Source organism: Pleurodeles waltl, chromosome 2_1, assembly GCF_031143425.1.
Source record: "Pleurodeles waltl isolate 20211129_DDA chromosome 2_1, aPleWal1.hap1.20221129, whole genome shotgun sequence".
NCBI lineage: Eukaryota > Metazoa > Chordata > Amphibia > Caudata > Salamandridae > Pleurodeles > Pleurodeles waltl.
The window spans coordinates 579,660,335-579,682,117 of NC_090438.1; the positions used below are offsets into that span (position 1 = coordinate 579,660,335).

The 21,783-nt window shown below is 43.3% G+C and overlaps 1 protein-coding gene across 1 annotated transcript in view; it reads left to right on the top strand.

Moving 5' to 3' along the window:
- Positions 1 to 14,433, top strand: part of AVL9 (AVL9 cell migration associated) — a 384,424-nt gene extending 369,991 nt beyond the window's left edge. Inside the window, exon 16 of the mRNA XM_069215405.1 lies at positions 13,154 to 14,433. Coding sequence (XP_069071506.1) covers positions 13,154 to 13,269 — 116 coding nt within the window. The 3' untranslated portion in view covers positions 13,270 to 14,433. The remainder of the gene's footprint in view (positions 1 to 13,153) is intronic.
- The last annotated feature ends 7,350 nt before the right edge of the window (positions 14,434 to 21,783 follow it).

Consider the following 21,783-nt stretch of genomic DNA (forward strand, 5'->3'; position numbering starts at 1 on the left):
TTCTGTTATGACAATGGTACTAGCCTTGGTATCTACACTTGGTAGCATTCAGCACAGCTCAGAGCCTGTTTTAATACATAGATCTTCTGGTCACCCAGTAAATGTATTGTATGTCTGTGTGTTTGCCACTCTTAATGTTCACTCTGCTTTGGCTGTATTAGCATTCGCCATTCTGTGAAGGCTGCTGTCACCTTTCCATGATCATCTGCCATCTTTTTTTGTTAACTGTGTCAGTCTTTAGCCATTGCTCTTTGTGGTTTGAACATTGGTGTGGAGCTCCCTTCATGGATTCTACTGTCTGCCATCCGTATTCAGTTCCTCTTCTGATGTATCAAATGCCAAGTTTTACCTGCTGCTATCATGCTGCTATCACCTTCCGTTGAGCTGTGATCATCGGCATGTATTTCAGGACTTTTTCTCGAAGTGCTATTTTGATGGCATTAAAGCTTCTGCTTTGTTTTTTGCACTGCTAACATAAAATGCTGCTGTTTCATGGCTTCCCATGCCACCAGTTTTATGTTGCCTCATAAGGTTGGGAGGTGACTTGTCTAATGTCCAGAGGTTTAGTCTGTCTAGCATGCTGTCTCATTGTTGACTGTAGGGCTTATTCATGAGTACTTGGTGTAGGGCCACACCGCAAGTCTTCTTCAGTGTGAAAGGGCAGGATTTATGCAATATGGTGCCGTCCTGTCCTTTCCTCCTGTGCTGGTGCACAATGGGCTGCTAGCACCAGTGGCGGCATCCTCGCGCCATGGTGCAAGGGTGTCTGCATCGCATGCAGAATTGTTTTTGTACACAGCCATTTCTCAATCATGCGCAGACTTCTACCAGTTTACTCTCTGGAACAAAGAACTTCTGAAGTGTGTAAGTTCTGAGAAAAAAGTACAATTTCATAAACCAGCACTAAAACTAAGATTGATACTACCTGTGAGTCCATGTACTAGCAGTCATATTAAGGGGCCAAAATCCTCTGTCACTCACATCAGTGGTCAAATTTTGCTTGGTCTGCTGTACTACTTTGTATCCTAATATAAACTTATTTTGACTTGTACTTAGGTTGCTTGTCTATTCACTTATATACTATTGTACAACCTCCTCTGGGCCTGTAAGACTTACCTAATGTCCAGAAAATTTGTCCTGAATTTTGACCTTCTGTCCTGAATTTTTGTCCTGAATTTTGACCCTTTGTCCTTAATTTTTACACTCACCATCCTGAATTTGCACCCATGCCAGTTGGTCATCCTAACTCAACACCAGTAATACTGAACACAGTAGGTAACACAAGTAGAAGTAACTGCTTTAAGTGTTCCAAAATGATGGCGACTTTAATCGCACGGTGTGGAATTGCCTTGCTATAATGCAATATTGAAGGGGTGTGCGATCGGTTTGCATTAAATGTTGGCACACAGATATCCTCCAGTGCTAAGGCTTATTTGCAGAGTGTTTATTCTCAAACCAAGATCCAGAATAAAATGAAAAGAGGGCAACTTTATTGACAATGGTTTTGACAGTGTCGCTGCAATAATAAATATGCTTATTTGATAAATGCTGAAAATGTAATAAAATATATATTTTTTTAAATGGTTTTGGCAAGACTGAAGCTGGCATTCAACTCGTAAATGAAGATGCACACCCAGTCGGAACATGTCTGGGCATTCACATCTTGATAAAGGTGTTAGGACCTCAAAATAGTCCCTGTTGCAGACTGGATTGAGGTTAAATATAGGTTGGAATACTTTTCCACTCCCTATATCGATAAGGTGATCCTATCTGAAATCATTGTGCAACCTGGACTACTTTACATGCTACAGAACTCCTTGTAGGAGATCCAATCAGGCTTGCTACATTATGCACTCAGATCTGCACTTTCCTATGGCCTGGTGGTCAGCTCAGAGTATCCTTTAACAATTTGTGCTGACATTTTACAATGGAGTGCTTAGGCTCAGCAGATATCCAGCTTTTTTATTGGGGTGCTCGGTTATTGTCTCTCTCTATGGCTCTTTGGAGACAGAGCCGAACCAGCTCAAAGTGGACCTCTTTGAGTGACTCAGTGTACTGGGCCTACCGTGCGGTGTTCATGAACCCCACGGATTACCCAGAGTCATCAGGATCAACCTGGGATAATGATGTAGGGTGCTCAAGTGGATAATTTGGTATGATAGGTCTACATCGGTCACCCAATTATTGCAGGGATCGTGACTTTCTCACTCAACAGTGGGGCCATATTCATATCTCAAAACTAATAGGCATATGGGATGGAAACCATACAAAATTGTGAAAAGCTGAAGGAAGTATTCACCCACAATATTCCCAGTTCTCGTGTTACTTACAATTTCATCATAAAATGCATAAAATACACCTTCTTCCATACCAGACTTTTCTCCTTAATTGAGATTGTTTCTTTGACAATAATACCTCTGTTGATGGTATACAGGGAGTGCAGAATTAATAGGCAAATGAGTATTTTGACCACATCATCCTCTTTATGCATGTTGTCTTACTCCAAGCTGTATAGGCTCGAAAGCCTACTACCAATTAAGCATATTAGGATGTGCATCTCTGTAATGAGAAGGGGTGTGGTCTAATGACATCAACACCCTATATCAGGTGTGCATAATTATTAGGCAACTTCCTTTCCTTTGGCAAAATGGGTCAAAAGAAGGACTTGACAGGCTCAGAAAAGTCAAAAATAGTGAGATATCTTGCAGAGGGATGCAGCACTCTTAAAATTGCAAAGCTTCTGAAGCGTGATCATCGAACAATCAAGCGTTTCATTCAAAATAGTCAACAGGGTCGCAAGAAGCGTGTGGAAAAACCAAGGCGCAAAATAACTGCCCATGAACTGAGAAAAGTCAAGCGTGCAGCTGCAACGATGCCACTTGCCACCAGTTTGGCCATATTTCAGAGCTGCAACATCACTGGAGTGCCCAAAAGCACAAGGTGTGCAATACTCAGAGACATGGCCAAGGTAAGAAAGGCTGAAAGACGACCACCACTGAACAAGACACACAAGCTGAAACGTCAAGACTGGGCCAAGAAATATCTCAAGACTGATTTTTCTAAGGTTTTATGGACTGATGAAATGAGAGTGAGTCTTGATGGGCCAGATGGATGGGCCCGTGGCTGGATTGGTAAAGGGCAGAGAGCTCCAGTCCGACTCAGAAGCCAGCAAGGTGGAGGTGGAGTACTGGTTTGGGCTGGTATCATCAAAGATGAGCTTGTGGGGCCTTTTCGGGTTGAGGATGGAGTCAAGCTCAACTCCCAGTCCTACTGCCAGTTCCTGGAAGACACCTTCTTCAAGCAGTGGTACAGGAAGAAGTCTGCATCCTTCAAGAAAAACATGATTTTCATGCAGGACAATGCTCCATCACACGCGTCCAAGTACTCCATAGCGTGGCTGGCAAGAAAGGGTATAAAAGAAGGAAATCTAATGACATGGCCTCCTTGTTCACCTGATCTGAACCCCATTGAGAACCTGTGGTCCATCATCAAATGTGAGATTTACAAGGAGGGAAAACAGTACACCTCTCTGAACAGTGTCTGGGAGGCTGTGGTTGCTGCTGCACGCAATGTTGATGGTGAACAGATCAAAACACTGACAGAATCCATGGATGGCAGGCTTTGGAGTGTCCTTGCAAAGAAAGGTGGCTATATTGGTCACTGATTTGTATTTGTTTTGTTTTTGAATGTCAGAAATGTATATTTGTGAATGTTGAGATGTCATATTGGTTTCACTGGTAATGATAAATAATTGAAATGGGTATATATTTTTTTTTTGTTAAGTTGCCTAATAATTATGCACAGTGATAGTCACCTGCACACACAGATATCCCCCTAACATAGCTAAAACTAAAAACAAACTAAAAACTACTTCCAAAAATATTCAGTTTTGATATTAATGAGTTTTTTGGGTTCATTGAGAACATGGTTGTTGTTCAATAATAAAATTAATCCTCAAAAATACAACTTGCCTAATAATTCTGCACTCCCTGTACAATGAAAAGTATATCCAGTGACTGCAGTGTCATGGAAAATATATTGGATGATTATACAATGCCTGCCACTAAAATAAAACAAGACAAATATGTTTAGTACTTGAAGCTGCACACTTTTCTGTGTAAATATAACAATTACCAGTAAAGTGTACTAATACAAAAAAAGACTGCGATTACAGCAGAGAAAAATAAAGTGACCTGCAGACATGTCAGAGGGGAGGGTCATGAGGTGTTAATGGTAACTATTAATAGAAACTATTAAAAACAAACAAGGTCCTCGAGAATGGTTTAAAGACACCAGCAGGTATGAGATCACCTGGCTAACGAAGGAGGAGAACAAACATGGGGTCTGATTTAATATTAGGCAGACAGGCTGCCCTCTGCCAGGGTGACGGAGTAAATTACTCAGTCGTCCTGATGGAGGTACTGCCTGCCAAATTTTTACATGTCAGCTGGCCCAGCTGACAATTCAAGCATTGACAGGAACCGCCATCCTGGGGGTTCCTTTCACTGGATTGTAAGTTTAATGGACTGCTCCACCAACATGACGGAGCCATACATCAAACGTATCAATTTTTTTACCTTCAAAAAGAAAATTCCAAAATGGGTTGTCCTTTTTGGAAATAAATAAAAACAATTCACCCCTCGCCGCACGAGGTTCCTCCCAAGGTAATGGGTTAATTGAGTACTTCTCAGTGTCCTTTACCACCAGCTTTTTCCTAGCGGTGACAGGCATTAAAAAATGGCCGTATGTCCGCGCGTCTAAATTAGGTGGGTGGACATACAGCCTAACCTCCAACAGTCCTTACTCCTTTGGGCCGTCAGAGGGGTTTGACCATGGCGGAGATGGAGTAGCCTCACATGTCGTCAAACAATGGTTCACCCCCATTTAAATCGGGCAGGCGGACCATTATGTTGGCAGAGCGTGAACCCTGTCACTGTTGCATCAGAGTTTCCCCTCTCAGCCAATGTATAAATTGGGCCCATGGTTGTTATGATTCTGCAGCAGTCTTATCTTTAAAGTGCAGTAACCTCAGTAGAAAAACATCCTTACCTAAGAATTTCCCCTCAGGTGTCAGTCTGGATCCAGAGATTTTTCTTCAAGCAGTAACCCAGAGTGCCATTAGGTGGCGTTGGTCGACTCTGCGCCCGTCATTGGCGTAGTGGTCACTGGATATGATGTTGCGGGTCGTATATAGGCACCACCTTGGCACGCTGGGTCAATTCTTTTCTTTCTGTGGCAGCTCCTAAGAGAGCTACCCATACAGTCACTTTTTGACTAGCCTTTCCACCTTTTGTCGAAGTTTTTGACTTTTTGGTGTGCCTAGGATGTCGTCACGGAAGACCGGCTTCAAGCCCTGCGACTACTGTCACCAGATGTCCATGACGGATCCACACCTCATGTGTCTGTGGTGCTTGGAGCACAACCACGACCCGAAGTCATGCTCTGAGTGCTGGGCCATGAACCCGAAGGCTTTGAGGGAGCAGTCCCTAAAGCTACTCGCGGCCAGGTGCTGGGCTCCGCATCACTCCAGGTCTTGGTCGAGAGGAAGGACCTGAGAACGCTCGCAGAGCCCTTACCACTTGTCGTCGTCCCATTCAAAAATCGTTTGGGACACTCGGGTAAGCACAAGAAGTTGAAGAAGCACAAGCATTCTTCGACTTCACCCCGTCAGTAGGACGCCGCAACGTGGGAGAAGAATCATCTTCGCTGTAGACCTCCATCCTCGGAGCCTATTCTGGGTCGGCTCCATCCCTCCTCGGATTTGCAGGAGCTGGAGCCACACCTGCCCAATTGAAGGATTTTTACAGGGCCATGCTTCTCATCTTTGGGCAGTCTGCCCCGGTCAGAGCGCCTTCGGCCCCACAGGGTCGGCAGAGTCACCCCTTCAGGTTCCACGCCACTGGCTTTGGCTACTTGGGGCACCCAGGTTTCCGGATCCGAACCGATGTCAGTGGTACCATTATGACCTACCCCAATGACAGTTCCGGTGTCGATGCTCCTCAATATCATACTCATTGGCTTAACGTAGATTCCGACTTAGGCGGGGACCTTGCTCCCTATGTTGGATCCTGATCCTTATTCTTATGGTTTTGAGTTCAGTGAGAGTATGGAGGGGTGGCTTGACCATCTAAAATACCAGCTTGAAGACCCTATGGACTGGGTAGTCCACACGGATGGACATGCCCTTTGATGGCACCCGTCTCTTCTGAGAAAAAGCAGGCTTGGCGCTTTGTTTGAAATGGCCCTTTTTGCAGGGGTATCCTCAAATTTTTCGCCTTCTTCCTCCTGTTTTTTTCTGATTTGTTTTTGCTAGTTTATTGTCTTGTGCGCACTTTACCACTGCAGATCGGTGCTAAAGTGCAAGTGCTCCCAATGTAAATTGTATTGGTGATTGGTTTATCCATAATTGGCATATTTGATTTACTGGTAAGTCCCTAGTAAAGCACACCAGAGGTGCCCAGGGCCTGTAAATGAAATGCTACAAGTGGGCCTGCAGCACTGATCATGCCACCCACATGAGTAGCCCTGTGAACACATCTCAGACCTGCCACTGCAGTGTCTGTGTGTGCAGTCTTGCACTGCCAATTCAACCTGGCAAGTGTACCCACTTGTAAGGCCCAAATCTTCCCTTTTACTACATGTAAGGCACCCCTACAGTAGGCCCTAGCTAGCCCCAGGGGCAGGCTGCAGTGTGTGTTAAAGGTAGGACATGTACTGATGTTTTGTACATGTCCTAACAGTGAAATACTGCCAAATATGGTTTTCATTGTTGCAAGGCATGTCTCTGTCATAGGTTAACATGGGGGCTGCCTTTAAATATCTCTTAAATTCAGTTTCCCATTGGGAGCAGACTGAGAAGTGGATTTTGGTGTCTCTGAACTCTAAAAATACACCTTTTAGTAAAGTAATTTTTTAGATTGTCAGTTTGAAAATTCCACTTTTAGAAAGTGGGCATTTTCTTGCTTAAACTATTCTGTGCCTCTGCCTGCTTGTATATTTCACGTCTGGGTCAAACTTACAGTTGGGCTGTTGTGAATTCCCTCTAGACAGTGACACAAAGGGAGCTGGGGTGTAGTCTGCATATCCTGATGAGTCTCCTGGGCTAGAGTGGGGAGGAAGGAGCAGACACTTACACCTGAGCTTGCCTCCTATTGAAAGTCTCAGGGATATCGGAGCCTTCAGCTTCATCTGCCTACATACTGGGAACTGTGTGTTTTGTGCTGCAACAGATGAAAAACCACTGCAACGCCATCAATGATGCTGCTGCCTGCACCGTGACCTAGCGACACCACACGGAGCTGTGCCCCACATTGCACCGCAACCCTGGTCTCACAAACAACGCCACCTGACGCTGTCACAGAGCCGCTGCTTGCACGGTGACCTGTGGCCCTGCACTCCGCATCGCCTTGCTCACACTGCAGCCTTGGCATCTCTGATGACGATGCTCCATGCTTACACAGATGCCGCTGCTTGCACCCTGGCCTGTGGACACTGCTTGTAAGATACACAAAGCACTGTCCTGTCCCGTACCGCTGCCCTGGTACACCGACGCCAGCGAATCGACTCCAGCGTCGTCAACAGACGCCCCTGTCTGCAGCACGATCCATGGGGACCGCACAGAGCCCAACCCGTGCCACACTGCCCCTTTGGGCCTACCGGCGACACTGCCTGCACCGTGACCTGGAGACACCGCATGCCACACCTCCCGCTTCACACCACAGTCCTGGTCCCACTGGACGCCGCAGGATGCTGTCACCGATCCGCTGCCTGCACCGTGTCCCGTGGGCCCTTCACATCGCATCATCCTGCTTCGCACCGCAGCCCCGACGCCATCCACGCCAGCGCTCCTGACTTCGTCAACAGCCTGTAGTTCAGTCGGCAATTCATGCGACTTAAAGGCCCTACGCCCGCCCAGACCGACCTCTGGAACCAACAACAGTGATGTTGCACTCCAGTTCTTATTGCGAGGATCACAACGCCCTACATTTCCAAGGACTGTTTGCGGGTCTTCTGAACACCGGAGCTGGCTTGCAACGTAGCACCCAGCCTGAACTGCTGGATTTGTTGTTCATGACGCCATGATAGCCCCAGATGGAGCTATCAACTTGAAGAAACTGTATTTTTAAGTTAATTCTTGTAAAATTCACATCTTTATTAATGTATGTTGGATTTTTCTCGTTTTGGTCTTGTTTTACTCAGATAAGTATTGGCTATATTTTTTAAAACTGGTGTGGTGTCCTTTTATAGTGTTTTCACAGTATTACTGTGTGTTATGTGCAAATGCTTTACACATTGCTTCTGAGATAAGCCTGACTGCTTGTGCCAAGCTTCCGAGGGGGTGAGCAGGGGTTATCTGATTTGGGTTTCTCCCCTATCCTAACTAGAGTGAGGGTTCCTACTTGGACATGGTGCAAACCGACAGCCAATTAGAGACCCCATTTTTAACAGCGCTCAAGCACTTTAAGGGCCCGGTCCCTTGGCTATCAACTGTCACTCACCCCCCTCAGTCTGCTTTTTACCCATTTTGTGGCTACGGAAGGGGCGCACCGCTGCATCTGTTTTCCACCATTCACTGTGCTGCGCATGCTTCCCAGACCCTGCTTGGCTGGGGACATAGGATACAGCGTTCGTGTGGATCAGGGAGCCGGGAGTCTAAAAAGCCTTCCTTCCCTCGGCCCCAACTTAGCCTCCAAACCTTCCTACTCTGACGCTTCCCCACCAGGGACCAGTCGACAGCAGGATTCGTCATCACCTGCCCCGCTTGCACACATCACGTCAGACAGGTGGGTTTTGAAAATAGTCTGAAGGGGCTACTTCATCCCTTTCAAGACTACCCCTCCATCTATGCCACTATCCTACAATCGGATGACAGAGGATCACCTGGCACTTCTCTAGAAGGAGGTTACGGCTCTCTTGGCCAAGGGAGCCATAGAGAGGGTCCCTCTGCCAGAATTAGGTTGTAGTTGTTATTCCTGATACTTTCTGGTGCCCAAGAAGAACAAGGGCCTCCGCTCTATCCTAGACCTTTAGTCTCTCAATCTCTTCCTCAAAAAGGAGAAGTTCAAAATGCTCACTCTGGCTCAGGTCCTTTCTTCCCTGGACCCAGGAGACTGGATGGTAGCGTTGGACTTGCAGGATGCATATTTCCATATTCTTGTCCTGCCTGCCCACAAATGCTACTTGCAGTTCATGGTAGGTCACAAGCTTTTCACTTTACCGTGGGTGTTCACCAAATTGATGGCAGTGGTTGCAGCTCATCTGCACAGGTTGGAGGTTTCAGTCTTCCCTTAAGTCGACAACTGGCTATTGGAGGAGGGCTTGCCCCAGTCTGTCATCTCCCACCTCCAGACTACGGAGCACCTGCTGCAGTTGCTGGAGTTCACTATAGACATGTCGATACCTGACTCCCTCCCTGATGCTCCTTTTCATTAGAGCTGTTCTGGACACAGTGGAGTTTCGGGCCTATCCTCCCAAGCGGCAAGTCCAGGATATTCAGGCTATGATACCAATGTTTCAGCCTCTATCCTGGACTTCGTTGAGAATGACTAGGAGGCTGCTGGGCCTCAAAGTCTCCTGCATCCTGCTAGTGACACATGCCAGATGGCATATGTGGGCTCTGCAGTGACACCTGAAGTTCCAGTGGGTGCAGCATCAGGGGAATTCCTCTGACATGGTCCTGATCTCGGAGGGCACTGTGCAAGATCTGCAGCGGGGGCTTTCGAACCGCAATTGAGACAGAGGCAGATCCTTCTCCCTTCTCCCTTCCCCAACCAGATCTGACCCTAGTGACAGATGTATCACCACTGGGATGGGGTGGTCACATGGGAGAGGTGGAGATCAGAGGCGTCTGGTCTCTGGCAGAGCCCAAGCTCCATATCAGTCTTTTGGAGCTCAGGGCGATCAGGCTAGCATTGAAAGCATTCCTTCCCTTTCTCAGAGGGGTGCAGGTGTTCACGGACAACACCACCCCCATATGGTAGTACAACAAGCGGGGTGGGGTTGTGGACCCTTTGTAAGGAGGCTCTCCTAAGGGGGCTCTGCACCTCTGGACATAGCTGGAACATCAGGGCATATCTCTCTGGTGATTCAACATCTGGTGGGTTCTCTGAACGCCAGAGCAGACAAACTCAGCCATCAGTGCCTGGTCGATCACGGATTGCGTCTCCATCTAGAAGTGGTGCAAGGTCTCTTTCAGCAGTGGGGAAAGCCTTGGTTAGATCTGTTCACCTCCGCAGAGAACACAGAATAACAACTGTTTGGTGCGTTGGAGTTTCCAAAGCGGCAGTCGCTCTGCAACGCTTTTCGTCTCAAGTGGAACTCAGTCCTCCTTCACGCCTTTTGGCCAATACCACTTTTTCCCAGAGTTTTCAAGAAGATCAAGATTGACCGGGTTCAAGTCATTCTTGTAGCTCCGGACTGTGCACAAGAGCTCTTGAACATAGCCATTGATCCTCCGATCAGACTGTCCCTTCTGGAGGATCTTCTGTCACAGTAGCAGGAAACGGTTCTCCACCCAAACGTGTCCAGTTTTCCCCTTCTTGCATAGATATTGTGCGGTGGCAGCTGACAGCTTTTGACCTTCTGGCAGAAGTCTGTAACATTATCTTGGAAGCCAGGCGTCCCACCACCAAAATGATATACACCTGTTGATTGAACAAATTTGTGGCATGTGTACAGACAATTCAGTTGACACCCTCTCTGCCCCTCTATCTGAGGTTTTTTTGTTTGTGTTTTTCTCTGGCCCAGCAGGGCTCTGCTCTGGACACTCTCAAGTGTTATTTGTCTGCCATGTCGGCCTTCCTCCGATTGCCTGACCAACTCTCCTTGTTTAAATCTTCCATTGTTGGAAGATTTCTTAAGGGTCTTAGCCATCTGTTTCCTCCTTCTCCGTTCATAAAACCCCAATGGGATATGAACTTAGTTCTTACTTTTCTGATTTGTGCTTCTTTTGAGCCACTTCACAACTGCCCACTTCACCTGCTTATTCTGAAAACAGTCTTCCTTGTAGCTACCACCTCTGCCCGCAGAGTGAGTGAGCTGCAGCCTCTTTCCTCAAAGCCACCTTTCATCTCCATCCATCCTGACAAGGTGGTGCTTCGTACCAGGGCTTCCTTTCTACCTAAGGTAGTCACGCCCTTTCATGTAGGCCAGTCCATGACCCTGCCTCCTTTTTATGCACCCACACATCCTTCCAAGAAATAAGAGAGACTCCACCACCAGGACGGAAAAAGAGCATTGGCGTTCTATCTTGATCATACCAAAGAGTTATGGGTGGATGATCAATTCTTTGTGGGTTATGTGGGTTTGAAGAAAGGTTGGGCTGTGCAGAAGAGAACCATTTCTATATGGGCTGTTCTCTGCATCGAAATGTGCTACGCACTGGCTAAAAAGTAATCCTTGGAGGACTTACATGCTCACTCTACTAGAGCAACAGCTGCAACTACTGCGCTAGTTTGTAGAGTTCCAGTTCTGGAGATCTGCCAGGCAACAACATAGGCGTCCTGGCACATGTTTACCAAACACTACTGCCGGGACAATTGGGTCCGAAGGGAATGGTATTTGGCCCGTTTGGTCCTGCAGGGCTTCTTAGTACGATCTTGGTTCGGAGACCCTCCTCCGGGAATTGCATTTCTTGAGTATCTATTCTAAGGTAAGGAATCTGCAACTAGAAGTCCTTATCAGATAAACAAGTTACTCACCTTTGGTAACAAATTATCTGGTAGAGACATATTCTAGTTGCAGATTTGTTACTGACCCACCCAAACTCCCCGCTATGCGAACTGGCGCACCAGGGACAGTGTTCTTCATGGCTCCACGCTTCTGCTGTGGAAAGTCGTGAAAATAAATTGACGTCAGTGTACTGCAGTGGTGCCTGTATAGACCCCCGATGTCCTATCTGACAACCACGGTGCCATTGACGGACGCCATAGGGGTACTGCACAAAGAAAAATCTCTGGATCCAGACTGATGCCTGGGGTGAAATTCTAAGGTCAGGAATCTGCAACTAGAATATGTCTCTACCAGATAATTTGTTACCAAAGGAAACTAACTTGTTCATCAGCCAGGTCGTTGGGGCTCTGGCCAGGTTACAGCTAAGGTCAGTACAGAAAATGCCAGACAAGATAAAGTAGCACACCTATTCCAAAACTTCCTCCCACATCACAAAACATGCAGCATGTTGGCCAATTCACTTTGTTTAGACTGTGGCCTCAACCGAGGGAACAGCAGATTTGGGTAGATTTTATATGCCCGTAAACATGTATAATGGCAAAACTCCCAAAGATGGACGGCAAGATGCTTGTTTTATTTTCGGTCGCTGATGCAGGGGTAATTGGCAATTAAATATCATGGCGTGCTGTATTCTACTTCATAATCGCAGACAAACCCACCCCCAACCTGTGTTTAGCACTTGTTGTGCCTGGTATCTCTGCATCACTAAAGTGCTTCCTTAGCTGTTGAAGTCATGGGAGAAAAATGTAGGCTTGCTGTCTGTAGGCATGTGAATGTGGGGTAGTGAACTTACTCCACGTGTGTGCTTTCACAGGTCTCTTCCTGGTGGTCCCTCTAGTGTAGGGACCCAGAGACTGGAGCCTCTTGGTCCGCCTTTCCTCTTAATATGTGCTGTGCCAAGCATTTCTGTAGTAAGGGGTTGCATATTGAGGAAAACAGGGAGCAGGTTCATTTCCTGTGTTCATGGGGTACTCTGGGTAGGGAAGTCTGTTTCCAAGCATGAGTATCACTTGGATCCTTCTACTGCTGCCCTGAGCTTCCTTCACCTTTGCAGCAAGGATGGAAGAGGTAAATAGACACTGCAGCCCTTCGTAGCTTTTTCTGCACCTTTATTTGATTTTCTAATCAAATGAGGTACTACTATACCTCTGTATGTTTTGCACTTTTCTAAATTAAAAATAATAATTTCATTATTGATCACATGCCGTGTACATCTTACATACTTTGAGACCGAATCACAAAAGCACTTAAAGTGCAAAAAAGACCTGTCTTTACTATTTCTATGAAACGTTTAGGAATGTAAGCATAAATAAGAGTACTACGGCAGTATTCATTTTTGTACCTAAATGCCTTTGTGAATGGGTCCCAGTGTTGTGAAATATGCTTGTGTTCAGGATTGAGTACTTTTATTTTGTCTCTGTAGGTCATTCAGTGGGTGGTGCATTAACAAGTGCAAAGTCGGCAATGTCTTCCTGGCTGTCAACCTTCACACAGTCTACAACACAAGACTTCACGGAGCAGCATGAAGAGAAGCACTAAACCTGCAGCTGTTGGCCCACACTGCTCAGTATTTAATGGTGTCAGTATCCACCCGCTGTGAACCGCATGTCCCAAGCTACTTAAGGCAACTGGAGCGCAACAGTGATGGACTTAGACATTCGTTTACAGGATGGAAAGTGTTCTAGTTGCCCCCAGTCCTTGGATGAGCATAATGGCCCACGTGTTTTCAGTCAGTGATATGGAAAGATTAACTGGAAATATTTTGTTTTGATGTAGATAATGATAGTTTACATTTGAAATAGCCGAATTGCTTAAATCTGAGCATTTTCAGATACACAAGAGATTTTTTTTATGCCATCAAACTGTCTTTCTTTGGCTGAAAAAGTGATGCTGCCTGGGACTGTGATTTCTCCGGACTTCTATGGGACTTAAAGGTAATCATTCCGCATTGAATATTGGCTTTGTGCCTTGATTCGCGGAGGACCTTTTGGTAAAGGGCTGTAAGTAAGGGGTGTGCACATGATCATAGGGAATGTGTTCTTTCTGTCCAATTCTCCAAGAACCAAGCGTGGTTTGATGTTAACATTTGAATTGTCCTTTTAGATATGTACATTTCTTTGAATTTTGAAGTTGTTTATATGAAGAACGGTTACTTTTTCCAAGCCAAATATCCAAACATTTGTAACATGTTTTGTCTTTGGAATTAAGCAATATTATACATATTTATAGAATAAAATGGACCATCCTATGTGCTATGAACATGAACATAGAAGTATGGCCACACTCTTGAACCAGATGATTAGGAGCACAGCACTTGTGGATAATTGTCATTACTCTTGGGGCATTGGTGCCTGAGCTGCAGGATCGAGAGATCTCAGAATCCATACATTCAATATCAACAGTAAATAGACCATCGTAAATATAAAAATACCTGCCAATTTCTACAGTTATGTACTTAACTTTAAATTATCTGAAACCTGTAGAGGGAATGCCAACGGTGTGAGCTGTGAGACCTAGGCTTGTTATTTTTGATCTGGTTTGATGGCCGTCTGAGCTGAAGTTTGGTGTGCTTAATTATTCAACTTTATAGTCATGTCGACCAAAAGGGGAGATTCGTACAATGATCAGAAGAGAAAACAATTCTGTAAATATTTGTCTTTTAAAATTGCAAATGTCTTTTTTTATATAACGGTTTTAAATATCAGCACTCCGAGTATTTTTTTTAAACTGCAATCGTTACAGTGGGTTATATTTCATTTAGAAGGAAATTCGTAGTATTCAAAGATTCCTCATTGAAAAGTGAGTTATGTAACCCCTCAATTTCACTGTAAGTGGGGAGCCCTGTAAATCTCTTATTCCGCTACTTACATTGCTTTAGTTTTGAGCAGCATACTCTCTAGATTTCACAAAGGGAGCTAAATGGAGGTCTTCTATGTAGTCTCCTCTGAATATCTTAAGTATCTGCTTTGAAAACGAATTCCATTAGGTATATTTAACAGATTTAAAAAATGTATTGTCCCACTTTACAAAGGAAATATTGTGTTAGCTTTACCCCACACTGCCTTTTGAAATATTTCTGCAACATTGTAATTGAATTTTCAAAACTCTAACTTGTACACGTTTCAAAATTCACTTTTGACTAGAACCCAAGTGTCACCCGTTGGGTGTTTGTCTCGCACATTAGATACAATCTTAGACCTGACCAGTCACCATTGCCCCTTTATCTGCACCACTCCACAGAATTATCATTTCAATCTTCTGAACACGCTGATCTCCAGAATGTTGCATTAGCATCAATTTGGCCCTTTATCTCCTAAAAACGTTGAAATGCTCCAGATCCTTTTGTTTTTATTCCGCTCATTCTCCGACCCATAGGTAGCCCATAGCATAATGAATATTGCAGGATGAAAAACAAGCAGAGGCATGTCTGTCCTTGGTCTTCCTTTTGACGGAACTCTTCTGAGTATTCCAGTGAGCTCATTCCGTAATGTTCTCAATGCTAGTGAATGTACAGTATGGGATTTTCGGTTTATGAACACCATATTAGTTTCAGTAGTTTCTCCAGCTCTCTCTCGCAAAAGTATATGTGACTCATAAGTAGGATAATACTATTTATTAATAACAAAAAATATTTGTTTTTTAAAGTGAAACAATGAATTTGTCATTCACCTTTAACCTATGCACTATGTAGCATCAAATTAGCTTTACCTTACTCTTGTTGCTGAAATCCATGGTTGCCTGTCTGCTGCCTCTCAGCGCCACTTTGCTAACAATTGTCTGCTTTTCTCATGCATGAGACAATAGCTCTATATCTTCTCTGAAAGGTAGGCGTTATTTGTTTTTTCTCTTATATCAACAAGCATTTTTAAAATAATCTACCATTAGTGTTTTTAGAGCTTCTTTACTTTAACACTTCAGATCCTTTTACTGCACTTCCAGTGAGAGTTTTTTTGCTAGTCTCTCATGACGATTGCCGTCTCTATTACACTTTAACTTCAGCAGGCCATGTATACATTTGAGCAAATTCAGTGATTCAGAACTTGTAGTCCGTTTATTGCAAAGTCTTAGCATTACAACACATCTTCTTAGCACCTCTTCTTACAAGGTTTATGTTCACAGAACTCTGATGATCATCATTGTATTTCATGATTTAAAATCCGTGATCTTACTATATGCGTTTAAGGGGAAGAGGCCAAAGGAACAGAAGTCAAAGCAAGATCACTCCAAGACATAAAACAAGCTCACATTACAGCCATCATTACAAAACACAGCAGATGTTGGGGCCGGATTTGCAATGGCTTCTTGTTAAAGAGAGAGAAGACCGGCTTCAAGCTCCCTAGTGAATGTGGTAAAATAGACAAAATGCTTTGAATTTGAAGCTGTGGCCAGTTAAAGAGCAGCTAGTTTATATTTCAGTTTTGACTGATGCAGTGCTAACATTTGAAGATAAGTCTGTACTCTGTGTACTTATCAAATTAGGAAGTGGTTATCCTAGTGTTGCTCTGCCATTGCCGTGAACTGGGATGTTATTAGATAAGCGCATTAGCAAGAGGGAACAATTGAATCCTCTAAAAAGTCTACAAATCACCTGATTCGATTCTTGTTCTGATGAGAGATTCCAGATTAGGGGCAAATCCAACAACAGCTGATTTATCATCTAGTCATAATTCACTAAGGAACAACTAGGTTAAAAAAAAGTTGGTACTTAGCATTATAAGTACAAACAGATTATGATTAATGAAGGATTTACGAAAATGGCTGAGGCTTAGCAGAAAGGACACCGCACCGGCCACTGTCACCAACCAGTATCGTTTCAGCTTTTATTAGGTGCACAGTGTCTGAGAAAGACAGCCATCACACCTTCTTCTTACATTAGATAAATCTCAAAAACTCGAGACAATGTGACCCAGCACCCATTTTTTAATTTGTCTCTGATTATTCTCCTAGTGCTTTATTGCATGAAGTCCAACATTAATAATAAGACATTTTGCTGCATACAAATATAGAATAAGGTTTCTAGAGATGCAACGATGGTCCACAGATTGGATTAGTATATAATTCTTTTTTGAAGAGTACGTTTTCAAAGCATCAGTTCATTTGTAGTAAAAGCCAACACTTTTATTTCACTCCGACCTTCTTCAGGGCTCAAGTTTCTTGATATTACATGTTGTACATTTTCTTTATATGCCATATCCTCATTGCATCACACTGTAGGTATTGTCATCTCAGGTCCATTGACGGGTCCAAATGTGGGATCACGCTGGATATAGAGACCCGTCAACGGACAAGAGATGACAATAACTATAGTCGGATGCACTGTGGATATGTCTTATACTCTCTTGTGTGAACTATTGTTTTTTCCTCTTATGTTTGCAGTTTTCTGGCAATACAAATGTCCACACTGTGGAGAAACAAACAGAACAACATAGTCTCAGTCTGAAGCTGACTGGTGCATATAAATGGAGGCGATATGCTAGATATAAATATGTCTATTGTTGAACACTTTTGTGCTTCCACATCTCATGCACAAAGTGTCCTGGATTGCTGTATCATTCGATAATATCAATCTTCCGATCTACTTAAGTGTGCTATTTTAACTTGCACTTCTTCCATTTCCTGCTATATCTTTTCCTGATCTCACAGCCACTTTTGTAGATTAATAAAAGACATGCTTCTTTCAAAGAATTAAATAGGGCCTGAGGCATAAAACCAGTATGAGCAGGCGTCAGCAATATAGAATCAGATACCAAAGTATAGACTTCTTACACAAGCCTTAAACTCTTTTTGATAACCAAATTTTATTTTTTATTAAGTACAGTAATAATAAGAGAACACCATATAAACAGTTCCACATGTCTGACATGATAGGCATATTGGCATTATGTATACACATTTAAATTACCACATCCAAACAGTAGTAATCCCACTATCTACCCCATATCTTATAGTGTTTGTGCAGGCACCACCATTTCATATACTGGTTTTTCATGGAGGGCACACTAGTCCACTCCACTCCTCCATTCCACAAGTGTGGGCAGTGCCCGGGATTTTCAGTACGGCTATATCATGTTTGCCCACCAGTGTTGTTACCCCCCAAGGATAGTTCGTTCCATCCTTGGGCCCCCAAACTGCTCCAATAAAGCCCAACAATGTGATTTTCTGTGGTAAAACAAGGCTGCGGTCCAAAATCACAGAGAGGTCATTTTGTATCCCTTCCCAGAAGGGGGTCAATCTGGGACAATTCCAGACCATGTAAAAGAAGTCAACTCCTATCAAGGAGCAGTGCACCAACTCGGTGGAAGCGTTTAGGGGTCATGTATACCAGATGGAGGTAGTTGAGCTGGATCATTTGGAGACGTGAGGGGATAGCCTACACCTTAGGGGCCAACCTGGCTTCCCGCCAGTCATCTTCAACTAGCTCTCCTGCCCATGTTTCCCATCTCTCCTGCAGTCTTGAGAAGGAGTCAGGGGCATTAAGCACGAGGGAACACTAAATACTGGAAGTAGCCCCTTTTCCCAGGTGACCCATCAGTACTTTAGCTTCAAGAGGGTTGAATTCCGCAACCTATGTGCTGGGTGGGACATGTTCTGCAAGGGCATGATGCATTTGTAAGTATTGGTAAAATTGGTTGTTGGTAAGCTGATAATGTGCTCGCATGTCCCCAAAAGACAGCTTGGAATCGTTCTGCCAGACATCTCCAAAGTGAGTGATCCCTATCCGGACCCACCTTACAAAACCCTATAAGTTTGTGGGTTGGTGGAGTCATGTCTCATACCACAACGGGGTCAGTCCCCTAAGTTTACAATACCACCCAATGAAAGGTAGTGCTGCCCTCTACCACAGCAAAGTACCCCATGAACATTCAGAGCAATTGCGGGAGTGGGACCCCATAAAGCAGTCCCAGGAGCTCATCAAAGCCCAGGTTTCACAACTCCCCCCAATATACACAAGCCCCAAACTCTTACAGGAAATTGAGGTCATCAAGTTTATTAAACATATGGATTTGTGAAAAGACCCTGAGAAAACCAGTATTAATATGGACTAATGTTAATGTTGGGATTGATAACCAAACCAGCATATCATCAAATGTAATGAACTTTCAGGATAGTTGGACATGATCGAAGTGGTGAACCTAGAGCTACAGCCATGGATGATAAAGATGTAATAGCTAATATTTTTAAAAACAATTTATTTTCCTGTGTATGATTCTTACTTAAGCATTTGGATGCCAGCATGGCAATGTCCGGCTAGGCATATTATTGCTGTGACAACAGACAGTTTTTCTGCCTGTTAATCGGTCAGGTTTTTTTGGACCTGTACCAAAGTAATTCTCTTTTGAAGTATCTTTGCATGTGTGACCTAGTTTACTTCTTTTAAATGTTTTGAGGGGTTTTCATCTACTTAAATCTCACCCCTATGTTTTTGAATGTATTAGCTATTGAAATTGGTAAAGGGGAATCGTTTGGTTTTCCTTAGAAGGGAATACGATTTGTGCATGGCAAAAAATGAATCAGTTGGTAGATTTGTGATGATAAAAGCAACAAGGCCTAGTTGTATTTTCTTCCAAATGTTGAAAACAAAAGCATCTTGAACAATGGACAAAAGTCTAGCTTACATTGTATGTTGATTTACATGTCATTGTACTTGTTTAAATATTGACATTTATCATAGATGTCATGGTTACCTTTACAAATATGATTGTTTGAGTGATTCAGTTTAAAAGAAATGTTTTTATTTGATTTTCTCCATCCATATACACAATGCCTTTTTGGACATCACAGTAGGTACAGCCACAGACAATGTAACAAGCACATTGCATTGGGGACAGTCAAGAATCTTTTACCTTGGCGAGGCTGTTCACTCCATAGTATTGTCTCCACAGACCCCAAACTTTGTGGAATTTTCGAGGACACCCTCTGCTAGTGTATGTAACTTTTTGCACAGCCACATACATGTCCATTCCCTTTCTCCGGTCTCTCCAGGTGTGAACCTCCACTAATGCAGATGCATTTTCATTCCTCTGCTTCTGGATGACAAGGCTGGTAAAGCTATAAATATAGTATATTACAATTAAGTATTATGTAGCAAGTTGTAGGTCCAGAACTACTTGAAAGTGGTCCTTTTGGCAGACAAGCATTTCTGTCCTCCAGCAGTAACTGTGCAACTGGTATCTGAATTTAAGTGAACTAATACCGTTACAAATATTTTTAAAAACAACATATAGATTGACTGTGTAAGAATTTAACATAATCAAGATAAACTTGATTTAGATTTAGAGTGTTACCTGGCTTTAACCCTCAAGTTAGCTGTATCTTGTCCCAACTGATAGGAGACGACTGTCAGTCTGACTTCTATATATCATAACCTTGGATTAGGTTTCCTTGTTTCTAAAAAGGGACGTTGCTTAAAGCAATTTATAGTAAGAGACTTGGTATGTCAAAGGAAATGTTAATGGGACTAATTTCTCCCTGTTTGGTTTTCAAGATCCCTGGAATTTGTAGTGTTTCTAGTGTTGCAGCTATCATTCTTGCTGTGGAAATGGGCTTAGTACACAAGCTGCCGAATTACATCTCTTGGAGTGGTTGGCTGCTAAAGCTAGAGCCTATCTGCCTAGACAGACATCTGTGGAAGAAATTAAAAGTTGCCTCAGTATTAATTCTGGTTTGTTTGAAGTTATCATGTGAAGCTGATAAAATACAAAACCTTAGAAGCGTGTCACCTTTCACTTTGTCTCATAGCTACTAAGAGGAATATCCAAACATTGTCTTGGGTAGGCTGTCTTTAGTAAACAAACATCATGCTACAATCATAGACCCTTATGCAGTGACTTATTATTACTGCTATTGAAATTCCACTTTTCCAAGCTTTTGTGGAGAGTTTGTGATGGATTTGACTGCTAAGGATTTTGGTCATTATTCATGGAATGGAACAAGTTGTATTGGCCCTGCAGTCAAAGACTTGGGCTTCCAAAACCAGTATGAAAGTATTTATGGATATCTGAAAATTATAGACAAAAATAAAGCAACATATATTGTCTGACTGGCTCTTGTAATCCAGTTTCTAGTAAGCTGTCAATGTCCTAATGACTTCTAGTTAAAATCTCTTGCTGGCTGCTTATTCCTTTGTGGGAAAATGTTTATTCTTCCCATAGGAGGATGAAGTCTCTGTGGAAACCTTGACATCCATCCATGTTAAAATTAACAGCATCTGTTACACCTTACTTAATTTTCTTGATGATGTGAATCTTCTTCTATGCTAAACTGCAACACGTGTTAATTTACTCCATACGTCACTTGAAATGGAACACAAATCAAAGATCCAATATAATAACGTATCCATCCAGTTTATCTGCTTACAACTACCTAACTGCTCCATATAGAAATGTGTGTTGGTTGTTAATGTCAGTAAAGAGGTACCCATTTTTATTGGTGAGAAGGGTAATACTCAAAACCTTCTAAAGTGTTCCAGTGAGAAATATGTTTGGGGCAGTGTTAAGGGTGGATAACCATCTTTGTGTTTTTGGTTAAAGAAACGTTTTAAAAAAACAATGGCCATTTCCGGGAACATTGATCTGAACTGTAGGATTAATTAGTATAGCTGCAGTTTGTTAAAATGAAAGATTTCTTCCAAAATCAGAGTCCAGGTGATGTTGAACATCTAGTATTTCTGGGAAAATTGACTTACTCAACGTGTTGCCTGGTTTCCATTGCACATTATATTTCCTTTGATCTTGAGAGGTTATAGGTCCACTATGAAAACGAAAGCTAGTAGCTTGGTCTCAATTTCTTTATACAATCTTGAATGTTCTGTACTCCTAGCTGCCTTGAAATAAGTGTCTGATTTATATTCTAAAGACATTTTTGTATTGAGTCTTAGGTTGAGAAATACAGCAAAACTAAATAAGCATTTTCACCCCTAATCTGCCTGTAATTGAAGTGAGTACTTTGGCACAGGTAGTGTGCAGGATTCTGCATACCAATTTGTTTGTCAACCACTAGCCTGATTTTAGAACACTGAACTTTCGGTTGTGTTGACAACAGCTTCGCTATGCA